Source organism: Brachycentrus maculatus, unplaced genomic scaffold, assembly GCF_059751285.1.
Source record: "Brachycentrus maculatus isolate JH-2025_06_01 unplaced genomic scaffold, ASM5975128v1 h1tg000990l, whole genome shotgun sequence".
Lineage (NCBI taxonomy): Eukaryota > Metazoa > Arthropoda > Insecta > Trichoptera > Brachycentridae > Brachycentrus > Brachycentrus maculatus.
In genome coordinates, this window is record NW_028281708.1 from 58,001 (window position 1) to 72,021 (window position 14,021).

The window sequence follows — 14,021 nt, forward strand, 5'->3', positions numbered from 1 at the left end:
GAAGGCAAGTTCGTATAATATAAGTTTTGTATATTATACGAACTTGCATGATTTGATATACGTTTGTAATGTTCATTAAATATTACAGAGATTTTTTATTATTTTGGTTCCCTGGGAATCGAATTCGGAAGCTCCAGCATGGTAGTGCACTACAATTAAGACAAAATAAGTTCTAGCGCGTAAATATTTAAATTTCCAAATAACGAGTTTAAAAATACTAAGCAGAGCAATTTTTTAAAACTGTTTAATAAATATTAAAGAATGTGACAGCTAATACGAAAATATTTAATTAATAATTAATTATTTGATTTTTACGCGAAAATTTGTTATTCGCGCATTTTTGCTTACGTAATTCTAGGAAGATATTTAATCTTATAAATAAATACATTTTAAAAAGGCTCAAAGTTGGCTCAAATTCCTTCCCTAACCCTTCGATTCCTTAAACTAATTTATTACAGCAGAATAACGAACACAAAAGCATCACAATACATTAAAATCTAATTATTTGTACATTTTAATAAATATATCATAATAATATACCTTCGTAAGATAAATTAAGTAAAAAAAAATATACAATTATTCAGGTTATTGCTGCCTCAAAATATGTTCACTGTTCACATGTGTTTCTATTCAGATATTGTGCTATTATGATTTTTTGATTCAGACATATTCATCAAATACTTTTTTTAAAGCTGTTAAAAACAGGCTAATCTCACATCTTACGTCAGTTAATTTCTGAATATATTTATATTAATATACATAAAATTGATATGTATTTATATATATATATATATATATATATATATATATATATATATATATATATATATATATATATATATATATATATATATATATATAAATATATACATATCAATTTTAATTAAAATACAAGTCAAACGACTTCTAATTCTACTTAAAATGATATAAAATGATAACTGATACAAAATATTTAAGTTACAATATTGTGTAATAGTCTTCAGTTGGTCAACATCGCCAAGAAAAAAAAATTAATATAAATTTGGTGATGGCTTAATAATTTTCAATTAAAAATACTAGCATGGATACCAAAAAATACACGAGTACCTACACGCAACGTATATTTGATTAGTATACTAAAATGCCAATTGACAATTGGAAAAAAGAAAAAATCAGAATGCACGAATATTTACATGAAAAAAGTAATTCTAAAACTTTTTTAGAAATTTGAAATAAAATAATTATGAAACGGTTTGCTTATAGGTATGTACTACTTAAAGTGCTGAAGAAACGAGTACAAGTAGGTTATAAATATTATAAAGTTACATTCAGTACACTCCCGATTTTCTGTGATAGGTGATGAAAAAATTCCCTAATAATCGATTTCCCGATTAATCCTAAAATATTAAAAAAGATAAGACACAAAGATAAATTTTAAACTGCGATATATGCGCTTATGTATGTACCTATATCTACTTGCTGAGTAAAATGCACGTGTTGACAGAGTTACACAACTAGAGGCAACCAACCTAAAAATGGATATTTTGCACTATGAATTGTTTTTAAAAATACGGTATAACAAAGTATTGCTTGGATTAGGGGTGGGTAAGATCCAATAATTTAGAAGATTCGCATCAGTGAAACCATATTTTTATGATAAGGCTGAAGAAATTTTATCATAAATATTATAAGAACTAAAAATAAATATAAGTATTTTACGAATATTCTACGGGATAAACATGACATACGTATAAGTTAAATACTATTATTCTATCACTGTATTTGGCCCTCAACACGCGTTTCGACATTATAAGCACTATTGTGAAATATTTTTGTATTTATAAAATATGTTTTCAATTACTCAAATGTCCCGTATAATCCTTTTCCCGGCTAACCTACCTCAGAAAATCGGGAGTTTACTGAATATACTAAATATTAGTATTAGTTTTATGTAAGCATATAACCACTCACCGAGATATTAGTATACCGGTTCGTGGCGTACCCGTCACATTGTCAGGACACTCACTTCACTAGGTTGCAATTAACACTAAAATACACCACCATAACATTATTCACATATCCATATATCGCTCATTTGGTGCAACAATGGCGTAATTACACTTTTAGAAATATTACAGGAGATGCCAGTCAGACGTTGTTGCAGCAGAAACGGCGCCATTTTATGATGATTCTCGCAACATATCGCAGCATTTAACCCCAAAATCAATTATGTCGATGTTTCTCTCGATGTAAATAGTCTTTCCTCGCATTTTGACATACCGTAGAACGGGGCTACTTAAACTTTGATGTGTTACTTGATCCCAGTACAAAAAAATATTTAGATCTGTATTTGGTCTACAATTGTGAACGCATCGACATGATTCATTGTTTCCCTGACAGGTGACACTTATTGTCACGATACGTTAATTATTGTAGACCAAATGCAGATTTAAATCTCTTTTTTGTACTTGGCTCAAGTAACACATCAAAGTTCAAGTAACCCCGTTCTACGGTATTTAACTTGTTTTGAGAAAAAAGTGTAATTACATTGTGTCACCAAATGAAGGATATATCTCCGCGTAGTGATTTTTAATGCTTTTCTTTTGATTTTCCCGACGAAGACAGAAAAGGCAAAAATCTTCGAGAATTTCGGTAAAATATCTGAACACATTGTTGATGCTTCAAAAGTTTATAATTTTAATATATTACATTTGAATTTAATATCTGAAAACCCTGAATTTTAATGTATCAATAATTCGCTACCGCTATCAATCAAAATAAAATGACTCAAAACATGGTGAAGGTGATATCATAAACAACCAATCCAATTGTTTAGCTCTTTGGTCACGAACGAGGACAGGCATAGAACGAAGAATAAGTGGATAAGAACGGAGCCATTTTGGTTTCTGCAGTTGAGGTACAACATGGCCGCCAAGATAGACGCCATGGTGTTTGTGTTGTGGAAGATTCTGGAAGCAGTTCCTGTACCGTTATTGCAGAGGTTGGTATCGCAGCAAGACGTGCAGGCGTACAGTTTGGTCCTCTCCCCTATGATGATGCATCCCGGCTCGCAGTGCTTGGTGCAGTTGCGCTCCAAGGACCACATCTTGAGAAGCGAAGTAGAATTTTCGTTGGAAGTTGTGTACGAGAATCGCTTTACCTAAAAGAAAGTAAATGAATGTACACATCTGTAATTGACAATGGAATTTTTTTATAAAAATTATAAGCGTATATATATATATATATATATATATATATATATATATATATATATATATATATATATATATATATATATATATTGTATATATATATATATATATATATATATATCTATAAATATATATATAAATATATATATATATATATATATATATATATATATATATATATATATATATATATATATATATATATATATATATATATATATATATATATATATATATATATATATATATATATATATATATTATATATATATATATATATATATATATATATATATATATATATTGTATATATATATATATATATATATATATATAAATATATATATATATATATATATATATATATATATATATATATATATATATATATATATATATATATATATATATATATATATATATATATATATATTTATATATATATATATATATATATATATATATATATATATATATATATATATATATATATATATATTTATATATATATATATATATATATATATATATATATATATATATATATATATATATATATATATATATATATATATATATATATATATATATATTTTAGGTGTCTTACCAAGCCAGATTTGTGTCTTTTCGGCGGAGTTATTTTGAGATCTCTTTTTTATTATTTTTAATAGTATACACTACATTTTTATTTATTTATCATTTTGAATGTGTCCGAATACTTGTTCACAAATCTGAAATCTCGAATTGGAAGTAATTTTTTATTATTATTTTAAGACATCTCAACGTAGATGAAGAATAATATGGACGTCTGGGCATTTACGGAACAAAAAGCAAAAAAATAAAATAATAAATAACTCCAAATTGGAGATAATCCAGAATTGTGAACAAGTATTTGGAGATACTCAAAATCTTGTAATAATGTTAACTGGTCAAATTATAAGTTCTAAGAATTTGAATAGTGCGGTTGTCAATCATGGGTAGAATTGGTCAATGTTACACGTGTATAAAGTGATCACTTAAACCAGCCTATGACAGTCGTAAGTCCCGCAAATGCCCAGACTTCCATATTATTCTTCATCTTTGTTGAGATGTCGAAAAATAACATTTTTATTAATTATGATTTTCTGGAGTTTTGATTCAATTGTTTTCTGAGGAGTATTGTATTCTGTTTATTAATTTTAAATGAAACTCTACGAGTGGCAGTTATTTCTGGATCGGCACGTGTTTCTACGCAATATTTCAAATGTTCAACCCCAGTAAACGCTTTACAGAACGAACATAAAAACATGTGCCTCTTTAGAAATAAGGTTTGTGAATATTTGAAAGCAATTGAAAATTGAAAGCAAGCTTTAAAGGTTAAAAACAAACTTTCAAATATAATCTACATTGTTGTACCTTACACACATCGTCTTCCATTTTTCAAGGAGACGTACAATTATTTGTGTTTAAAACATTGCAATATTATATTATTACAATAATACAAACGAATATTCGATTTATAAGTAATACAAAATATTTTAAACACAAAGGTAATACTTTTGTGATTAAAACATTGTGTACAAGTCGAATTTTCGTTTGTATTATTCTAATAATACAATATTACATTTCGAACATATGTACTTCAATGGTATCCTAGTACCTACCAAGTTCAATGTATGGAAGTGAAGCATGGAGTTGGCAAACGAAGGATGAAAGTAGACTGGTTAGAAATGCGATATCTCAGACGAATTTACGGCGAAACAATGTATGATAGTTGTTCGAATTGTGAAATAAGGAAATAATGCATGGATGTGACAAGCATCATCGATAAAATAAAGAAAGGTATTTTGAGATGATTTGAACAGTAAAACAAATTTATCAGGTGAATTTGTTTGGAAACAGGAGCAGAGGAATAAAATATAGAGGATGACTTGGAATGATCGAATATTTCAAATACATTTGGCACGATGAAGTGGTCAGGAGTTGGAATCATTGGTGCATGAATATGACAGAGACGAAGATTATTTGCAAAGAAAGAATAGTGTGGCGTTTTATTCTTTCTTTCTACCCCTAAGGGAAGCGGCGTGATAGTGAATTTGTTAATTAGTTTTAATTTAAAAGTTAAACAAAAGAAGGCTGCATTTTCTATCGTTTTACGATTTAATTGTTTTAAATGTGCTTTGTATTTTTTATTAGTTTTATTAAATAACTGTACCAGTACGCGTTGCTGTGTCAAGTCAAATTTAAAGTAAACAGAATAAAAACACTTATTTCTAATATGTTGAATTTTAAAATGCATGTGGGTATTTAACATTTTAGCAGCATTAATAAAGCAAACTCTCCGCCATAAGCAATATTTAGTATTCAGTGATGTGTTTCATTCGAAAGATAGCTCTACCATTGTGGTTTTTGCATAAAGCATGTTTTATCTATCGAAGAAATATTTAAAAACGCTTTTTAGTTTAATAATTTCAAGGCACAAGATTATCTTTACAAGATTAAAGATTTCGTAACAAAGGATATTTACATTCTTTATTTACAAAGATAAACGAGTTATTCAACAAGCTGATTAGAGACAGATAATTTGAATGCGAAAGATCAGAAAATTGGAACGATGATTGACAAATTACGAAATGCCGATGACAAGTCTTTTTTTATAAATCTGAATAAATTTATTCGAGAGGTATGTGAGGTTTTTTCCCGATTCGTCGTGACATAAAAAATATGGCACTTATTTCTCCGAGTTTTTTCATCATCCATAACTTCCTTATAATAAAACTCGTAGCCAAAAGTCAATTCCTCAAGTTTTTTTCTGGAATTTGAGAAGTTTGGTGAATTATTGATGAGCACATGTCGTAATAGAAGAGCTACCGAAATGAGGTGACATTGGAATCAAATTTATTTTTTTACCACAAATAGAAATGATTGCACGTATACATTGATCAAAAATATGAAATGTGAAATACCGTTTCCGGTTTAAAATCTTAAAATAAACCACTTGTTAAAGATCACTTTCAAGTTTATAAATGTAAACACGACTAGTTTCGAGAACATTTGTAGTTCTCGATACTAGTCGTGTTTACATTATTAAACTCAAAAATGGTCTTATAGGCGTATTTATTTTTTTTAAATGTTTAAATCATCATATTTTTCCGCAAAGTTAATGCCAAATCAATAAATAAATCATATCTGTTCTTTATTATAATAAAATTTAACGGAGTTTCATTTTTTGTCTCGCTTTATTCATTCTATTATATCATAATTCTGGATCAGCGATACATTTTTTTTAAATATTTTTTTTGGTAATAAACACCGATTTTTAAGAAAAAATATCTGGGTGTCCTACATGCTCCGACCAATGAACCTCCAACATACGCCTGTAGCACCACATCTCTAATACCTCCAGACACTCTCGTTCTGCCTACCTAAAAATGCACGTTTTGCTTCCATACAGAAATATGCCCCAGGCTAAAGTTTTTATTAAGCCTTTTTTGTTTTTAAAAACATATTGTTAAATTCTTAAATTTTAGATTTCTTAGTCAGTGCCATTTTTTTGCATATCACAATATAATAAACAGAAAAGATCCTACATTGGCATGGTCTATGTGTGGGTATACATTTTATTTTAGGTTAAAATAAAGTGTAGGTACTGGAAAGAATTCAACAGATATTAAAAATAAAAAAAATTAAAAGTGCTTATAAGAAACTATTTTTTTATTTTAACAGAAAACAAAAAAAAACAAACAAAAAATGAAAATGAAAATGACACAAGTTAACAATTAATGTGTATGTGCTATATGAGTTATAAATTATAAGATCATGCTACTTAGACCTGTTTTTTTATTAATTATTTGAGCAAAATAACAAATCGAAACAAATTTAAATAATCAGATAGTCATTATGGAATTAATTAAACTATTCTTGCTTATTTTATGCGGCTAAATACTTCTGATTTTGATCAACCATCTTCAGTAATTTTGCTGCCCAAATAAGAAAAAATCACGTATTAATTACAAAAAATATTACCAGGAGCAAAGCAATTTACACAAGTTATCTTATATTCAAGCAAAAGCGCTCGGTCTGAGCAAAAGTCAGGAGTAGTATTTATTTTTTGTTACCATGCAAAGGCGCTCCTTGTCGTCCTTGCACTTGTGGCTGAGGACTGTGTGGTTTCCCCGGAGATCTGAACACCTGTCTCCTGGCTCCATAGTCTGGCAGCGGTAGCACCACAGGTCGTTAGCTGGCCTCTCGGCAGCAGGGGTTCGGTGGACGCTATTCGGTTGCAGCAACTGACCGTAAACTGAAACAACGATCAAAAAAATATTTACAGAAAGCTCCCCTAAAATATTGAGATAAGTACCTACCGCGTTGTCGGAGCGAACATTATAGGGAGTAAATATTTTAAATTGTATTTTTATTTCAAAATGACTTATTTTACTCACTTCTGCTGGTTAAAATGTAAAAATGCAATTTAAAACATTAACCCTCTATATTGTTCCCTCCGATAACGCAGTACCCACCTATCTTAACGTTACAGGGGGGTATACTTAACATACCTTAAAATTTTGTGAAATAACGAGTGTTTTTATACAGACACTCACAATAATAGTTACAACATTTTGAGTGTGTCCAAATACTTGTTCACAAAATCTGGATTATCTCCAATTACAAGAGTTATTTTCATATTATTTTTTGACATCTCATCAAAGATGAAGAAAAACATGGAAGTCTGGGCATTTACGGGGCTGACGACCGTCATAGGCTTGTTTAAGTGATCACTTTACACACGTGTAACATTCACCAACTCTACCCATTATTGACAACCACACTACTCAAATTCTTGGAAGTTCTGTATATATGAACCAATTTAGAAACCTTGTTCTTTAATCAATAGAACTTCACTAGAGACATCTATTGGTGAGATGTAAAGAAGCTTTTTATTAAGCAGAAACTCTTATATTAGTATGTGAGATCCGAATCCTCTTTACATCTTCTTTACATCTCACCAATAGATGTCTCTAGTGAAGTTCTATTGATTCAAGAACAAGGTTTCTAAATTGGTTCATATATACAGAACTTCCAAGAATTTGAGTAGTGTGGTTGTCAATAATGGGTAGAATTGGTGAATGTTACACGTGTGTAAAGTGATCACTTAAACCAGCCTATGACGGTCGTCAGCCCCGTAAATGCCCAGACTTCCATATTCTTCTTCATCTTTGATGAGATGTCAAAAATAATATAATAATAGTTACTTGAAACATAATAAGTGAACCCTCTCACAAGTAGGATTGAGCTATAAAATTTATTGTAAGGCGACGTTACATAAGCCGTAGCTAGATTTCACGGTCTCCCCATAAAACAAGAAAGCACCTCTCAAGAAACCACGCTTATCACAATTAACACGCCTTATGAACACGTACATAGAACTATATGTATTAGGTCCAAAACATAGAAAACAAACAAAACCTAGCACGTACGTCTTTTGGTCAATAAACGACGAGTTTTATCCAACAAAGTTATACAGCATATTAACATAAACCATAAAGTAATGAATAACAAAACGGAAAATTAAATATTTAATAATAAATGGATAATGGAGAAGATTAGATCTGAAATAGATCGTCTCATTCGACCATGTCGTATTTAATTGCATGTCATGAAAAAAAAACCAAACATAGAAGCCGGATTTTAATAATGAAATACAATAAGGTACACTCTAAAATTTAGTGTTCAATATTAATATTTAAAACAAAATAAGTACCTACCATCGGGAGGGATCGCAGGCTTGAGATTAAATATAATCTAGTAAGCGATGTGAAGTCGTGCGTACTGCGTACTTCACACGGAATAAATAATACGATTCTGTACTGTGTCTGACAGGCGGGAAAATAATATCTCAAATATGGTTTAGTAAACGGGAATATAATTTTTAATATAAGGCAAGTCACAGGTGATTTACAGAAGCATTCGTTCTCCTGTCAATCGTTATATATATATATATATATATATATATATATATATATATATATGTGTGTATATATATATATATATATATATATATATATATATATATATATATATATATATATATATATACATATATATATAATAGCCTTATGTATATAGTAGACTGAATGCAGTCGAAATGCGATCTCTCAGAAGAATGTGTAACAAAACGATGTATGATAGATGTGCGAATAGTGAAATAAGGAAAGAATGCAAAGCTGAGATAAGCATTATCGATAAAATTAAGAAAGGTGTGTTGAGATGGTTTGGACATGTAGAACGAATGAGTGAGGAAAGAACGGTAAAACAAATTTATGAGGCGAATGTTAGCGGGAAAAGAAGCAGAGGAAGACCGAGAAAAACATGGCACGATCAGGTATGCCAAATACTTGAAAGTGGTCAGGTTAGGAGTCGTAACAATCGGCGGGTATGTATGACGAGATGCATGAACGTGGAAGAGGCGAAGAATGTTTGCAAGGACAGAGTGGTGTGGCGCTCTATTCTCTCTGCCTACCCCTGCGGGGAAGCGGCGTGATGGTTAGTTAGTTAGTTAGTTATATATATATATATATATATATATATATATATATATATATATATATATATATATATATATATATATGTGTATATATATATATATATATATATATATATATATATATATATATATATATATATATATAAATATATATATATGTATATATATATATATATATATATATATATATATATATATATGTATATATATATATATATATATATATATATATATATATATATATATATATATATATATATAAATATATATATATATAATTAATATATAAATATAAATATATATATAAAAAATTAATTGACATTTTGTTGTTACTCCATTCATCTTTTTTTCAAGCTTAAAATTGCTCTAATTAAACAATTCATCTCTTACATCTCAAGAAGAGAACCCGATAACAAAACCGTAATTTTACCAGATATTGTTCAAAAGAAAACAAAGGCTTAAGTGGAATAAAAAACAAAACTCTTGTCTTGTATTTTTAAGAAAAAAAATTACCGCATTCTACAATAAGATGCTTCCGTCAGATTACCTTCAGGAAAGTAATGTGATTAAAGGGAGAGTAACTCAAAGTGGCTGACCTAAATTCAGAAAAATCTTTGCTTGTTTTTCTTTATTTCTACAATAGAACAGCGAAAAATAGCCGTTGAGGCAACCAAAGCAAAGTGGATGATCTATTAAGTACATGTTTTAGAGATAAAAGGGTAAAAGAGAAAATTTTGAACTTTTATCGCACCTTATTTACAATGTAAACGAAACTTTGCTAAATTAGGCAAAAAACTAAAAAATAAATGGTGGAAAATCATAACATATTATTTTTTGAAATCTCATCAAAGACGAAGAAGAAATGGTATAAGTGATCACTTTACACGCGTGTAATATTCACTAATTTCGCGCATTATTGACAACCACACTACCCAATTTTTTTAAATGTTACACGTGTGTAAAGTGATCATTTAAACCAGCCCATGACGGTCGTCAGCCCCGTAAATGCCCAGACTTCCATATTCTTTTTCATCTTTGATAAGATGTCAACAAATAGTATGAAAATAACTCCTATAATTGGAGATAATCCAGATTTTGTGAACAAGTATTTGGACACACTCAAAATCATTACCATTTTGGCAGTCTGTTTTCTATCTACGGGGTCACGAACCTTTCAAATTGACTTGATAGAATTACCAATTATACACCAAAAAGGAAATGTCATGATATTTGTTTCCATAGGTGGAGGTCCTTAACAATACGTTACATTTCCATTATAAATGATTTTAAGTAATCAGGAATTCTAGTTTGTAAAATTGTTACGTTTTGGTGCGATTCAAAGATTTCATATTGGGTTAGTAAAAGATTTCTATAGAATACAGTAAACAGAACAGATTTGCATTTAAAGGATTTTTTGTGCAATATTGGAAATATAACTTTTTGGTGAGGACCTCCACATTTATGTAAGTATATATATGTATTTTAAAAATTATGTTATTTAAGACGATTTACTTAACAAATATTTTTTTAACAAGCTTTACCGAAGAACGTACAAAATATATTGCATAATTTATTAAGATATAGAAAATATTTATCATAAAAAATCAATAAATTATAAAATGGTTTCTTTTAATTGTTACAATTTGTTTTTGTTACAAAATATTATACTTTATATTTTTAATATAAAATTTGTAAAATATTATATTACAAATAAAGCACATACATTTTTATATATTCAAAATGTAAAAGTGAAAAAAGTTTTATGGAAATTCGCGAAAACCAAAATAGTATAAAATTAAACAATGAATTTATCTCGCTCATATATTAGTAAATATAAACACTAAAAATCTCAAATTTCAGCATATTAAAAAAGCTATAGTTAAGTTTTTTTCCAAGTATCTTATTTCTTAAAATCTCTTATTATAATACTCTTATATAAACAGAACAAAAATCTTAAATTTGATTAATAAAAAAGTTTCAAATATTTTTTTGTAATGACCAAATTACTTGTCTCTATAAATAATTATCATTACAATAAAGATTGAACCTAATAAAAATACTAACATAATAAAGTATATCGCTTTTGTGCAGTAATTCTTCTAAAAATACAGCCAAATAGACGGAGTATTAGGGCGCGATAGCAGTAATAATTAATTTTCCAATGCGGATAGCATAGCTTCCGAAAATTGGTGTAAAAAAATGAACACACATAATTTTAATTCACATCGTAAAGCTGTTACAAGAAATTAAATCCGAATTCAATAAATAAAGCATAATTTTCCTCAACTACTTTGTTAAGATTTTGAGGTTAGGTTTGTACTTGAAAATGTAAACTTTATTTCTTATATGAGATTTATCATATGTACATACCTGAGTAAGGATTGAAGAACAGAAGGAAGACACAACAGAAATGGGTTAACATTTTAACTCCAGTAATTAACTATTGCTACAAAAAACTACATAAATGTCATCAAATGACATTTACTTTTCACGTTCACTGAAACATCTTCATCTTGATATGGAAGCACACACGGCACAATTAGTTTATATCCCAAAATAAAACATCCTGTTTTTAATTACTCCATTACCGTGAAGTGTTTAATTGATCATATTATTTTTTTCTCACTATTTAACCAAAACGCTGTCAACTAGTCCGCCATGATGTTTCAGTAAGGGAGCAATGCAGATTTTCTGGGCATGCGCAGATCAGACAAAAACTTCATCCAAAAGGTGCCTTTCATCCCCATTCATTATTTATTATTTTTTCACGCAGGGGCTGTTTTTATTTGTTTTCATTTTATTTTTCCAACATTCGAAATCAAAGAAAAATTTCTCTATTTTTTTATTATGTTTATTTCTTTAGTTAGCTTAAATTACACTAATATATCTCATCATACATTTTCAAACCCTTATACATAAAAAAATTAACACATTTATGTTTTATACATGATCACATATAGGAGTATGTACATTAATATTATGTTTTGTGTGTTTATAGTGTAAAAGTGAAGAAAATGAATTCATTACAGGACAGTTTTTTTCATCTTCTATTTCTTCTTGGTGTAGGCTTTGTGAGATTTTTAAGAGGGATTAACCTCTTACGATGTCGATTTCTAGCTATTAATCCATATCTTTAGTGGTCTGCACAGAAGTCATCTGGATGGTTCCATTCTCCTCACATGCGCATACCATTGTCTTCTTGGCTTTTTTTTTCATTTATTCGTATTCTTCACAATTTTAAATCGTCAGGGTTTGTAATTTTTAGATCACAATCGTTTGGAAATCGATATTTAAGTGGGTATTCATGACTTTTATATTAATTTAACATCGCACATATACAAAATCCAAATATGGACAATCAATAATGGGCAGAATGGTGAACGTTAGACAAGTGTATAAATTGATCACATAAGCCAGCCAAATGCCAAGACGTAAGCCCTGGTATTATGTCTAGGCATTTGGCATTCTCAGACTTCTATCTTTTTCCATGCAAAAAAAAACATAGATGTTTCATCTCAACTTGAACCACCTTTAATATTGATACTGAATATATTCGAGAAAGAATCGGAAAATCATCTGAGAGATGGGAAAAAGGAGTAGTCAGTCATGGACAATACATGGACTAATCTGTTCAATTATTTTGTTCTGAAATAAATTAATTTTTCACCATAAAATCAATAGAACTGATTTGTTTTCCAAATAAAGTTTGATAAATAATGTTGCTTCATTTTGAGTGTGTTGTGAATAATGCTAATCAACTTTTTGAGTGTGTTCAAATCCTTGTTCACAAATCTGGATTATCTCGAATAAGAATTATTTTTTAATATTTTTTGACAGCTTAACATAGATGAATATGGATATGGAAGTTTGAACATTTACAGGGCTTAGTTAGGCTTAAGTTAGGCTTGGTTAATCTAACCAAGCCCATTACTTTATGATCCTATGCTCCAAATAATGTTTTTTTTAATATGTTGATTTAATAACAATGATTTTACGTTTTCTCACATGGAATCTAAGCTTCACAAACTGAATCGTTGACCTATTGTTTTATTATTAAAGGATAATCGATATATGGATATATACATACTAGCACATGATTTACGTTCTGGTGTGTGTGGCATAGACATGGATCAGATAGGTTACACGAGAGAAACTAGAATCACAAAAGGATATAGAAGATGAAAGAAATTTTGATTGTCCCATCTAATCTTGGCGTCAAGCAAGTGGTCCTTAATATGTGAGGCATGTTCATTATAAGGTATCAAAATGTTTAAAAAAAGATCACAAAAAGATAATTTCGTAAAATT

The 14,021-nt window shown here is 28.8% G+C and overlaps 1 protein-coding gene across 1 annotated transcript; it reads right to left on the reverse strand.

The window, feature by feature from the left end:
- Positions 1–2,575: 2,575 nt before the first annotated feature.
- Positions 2,576–12,385, reverse strand: LOC148299705 (uncharacterized). The gene is made up of 3 exons (XM_088275788.1): positions 12,085–12,385; positions 7,289–7,470; positions 2,576–3,139 (listed from the first exon to the last, which is right to left on the reverse strand). The coding sequence occupies exons 1-3, from the start codon at positions 12,134–12,136 to the stop codon at positions 2,789–2,791; spliced, it is 585 nt and encodes a 194-aa protein (XP_088131914.1). The 5' UTR covers positions 12,137–12,385; the 3' UTR covers positions 2,576–2,788.
- Between the last annotated feature and the right edge of the window lie 1,636 nt (positions 12,386–14,021).

Coding starts and splice junctions, on each gene's coding strand:
- LOC148299705 (XM_088275788.1), bottom strand. CDS start 12,136: ATGTTAACCCATTTCTGTTGTGTCTTCCTTCTGTTCTTCAATCCTTAC. Junction 7,471..12,084: donor GTTCTTCAATCCTTACTCAG/GTATGTACATAT, acceptor TCGTTGTTTCAG/TTTACGGTCAGTTGCTGCAA. Junction 3,140..7,288: donor ACAAGGAGCGCCTTTGCATG/GTAACAAAAAAT, acceptor ACTTTCTTTTAG/GTAAAGCGATTCTCGTACAC.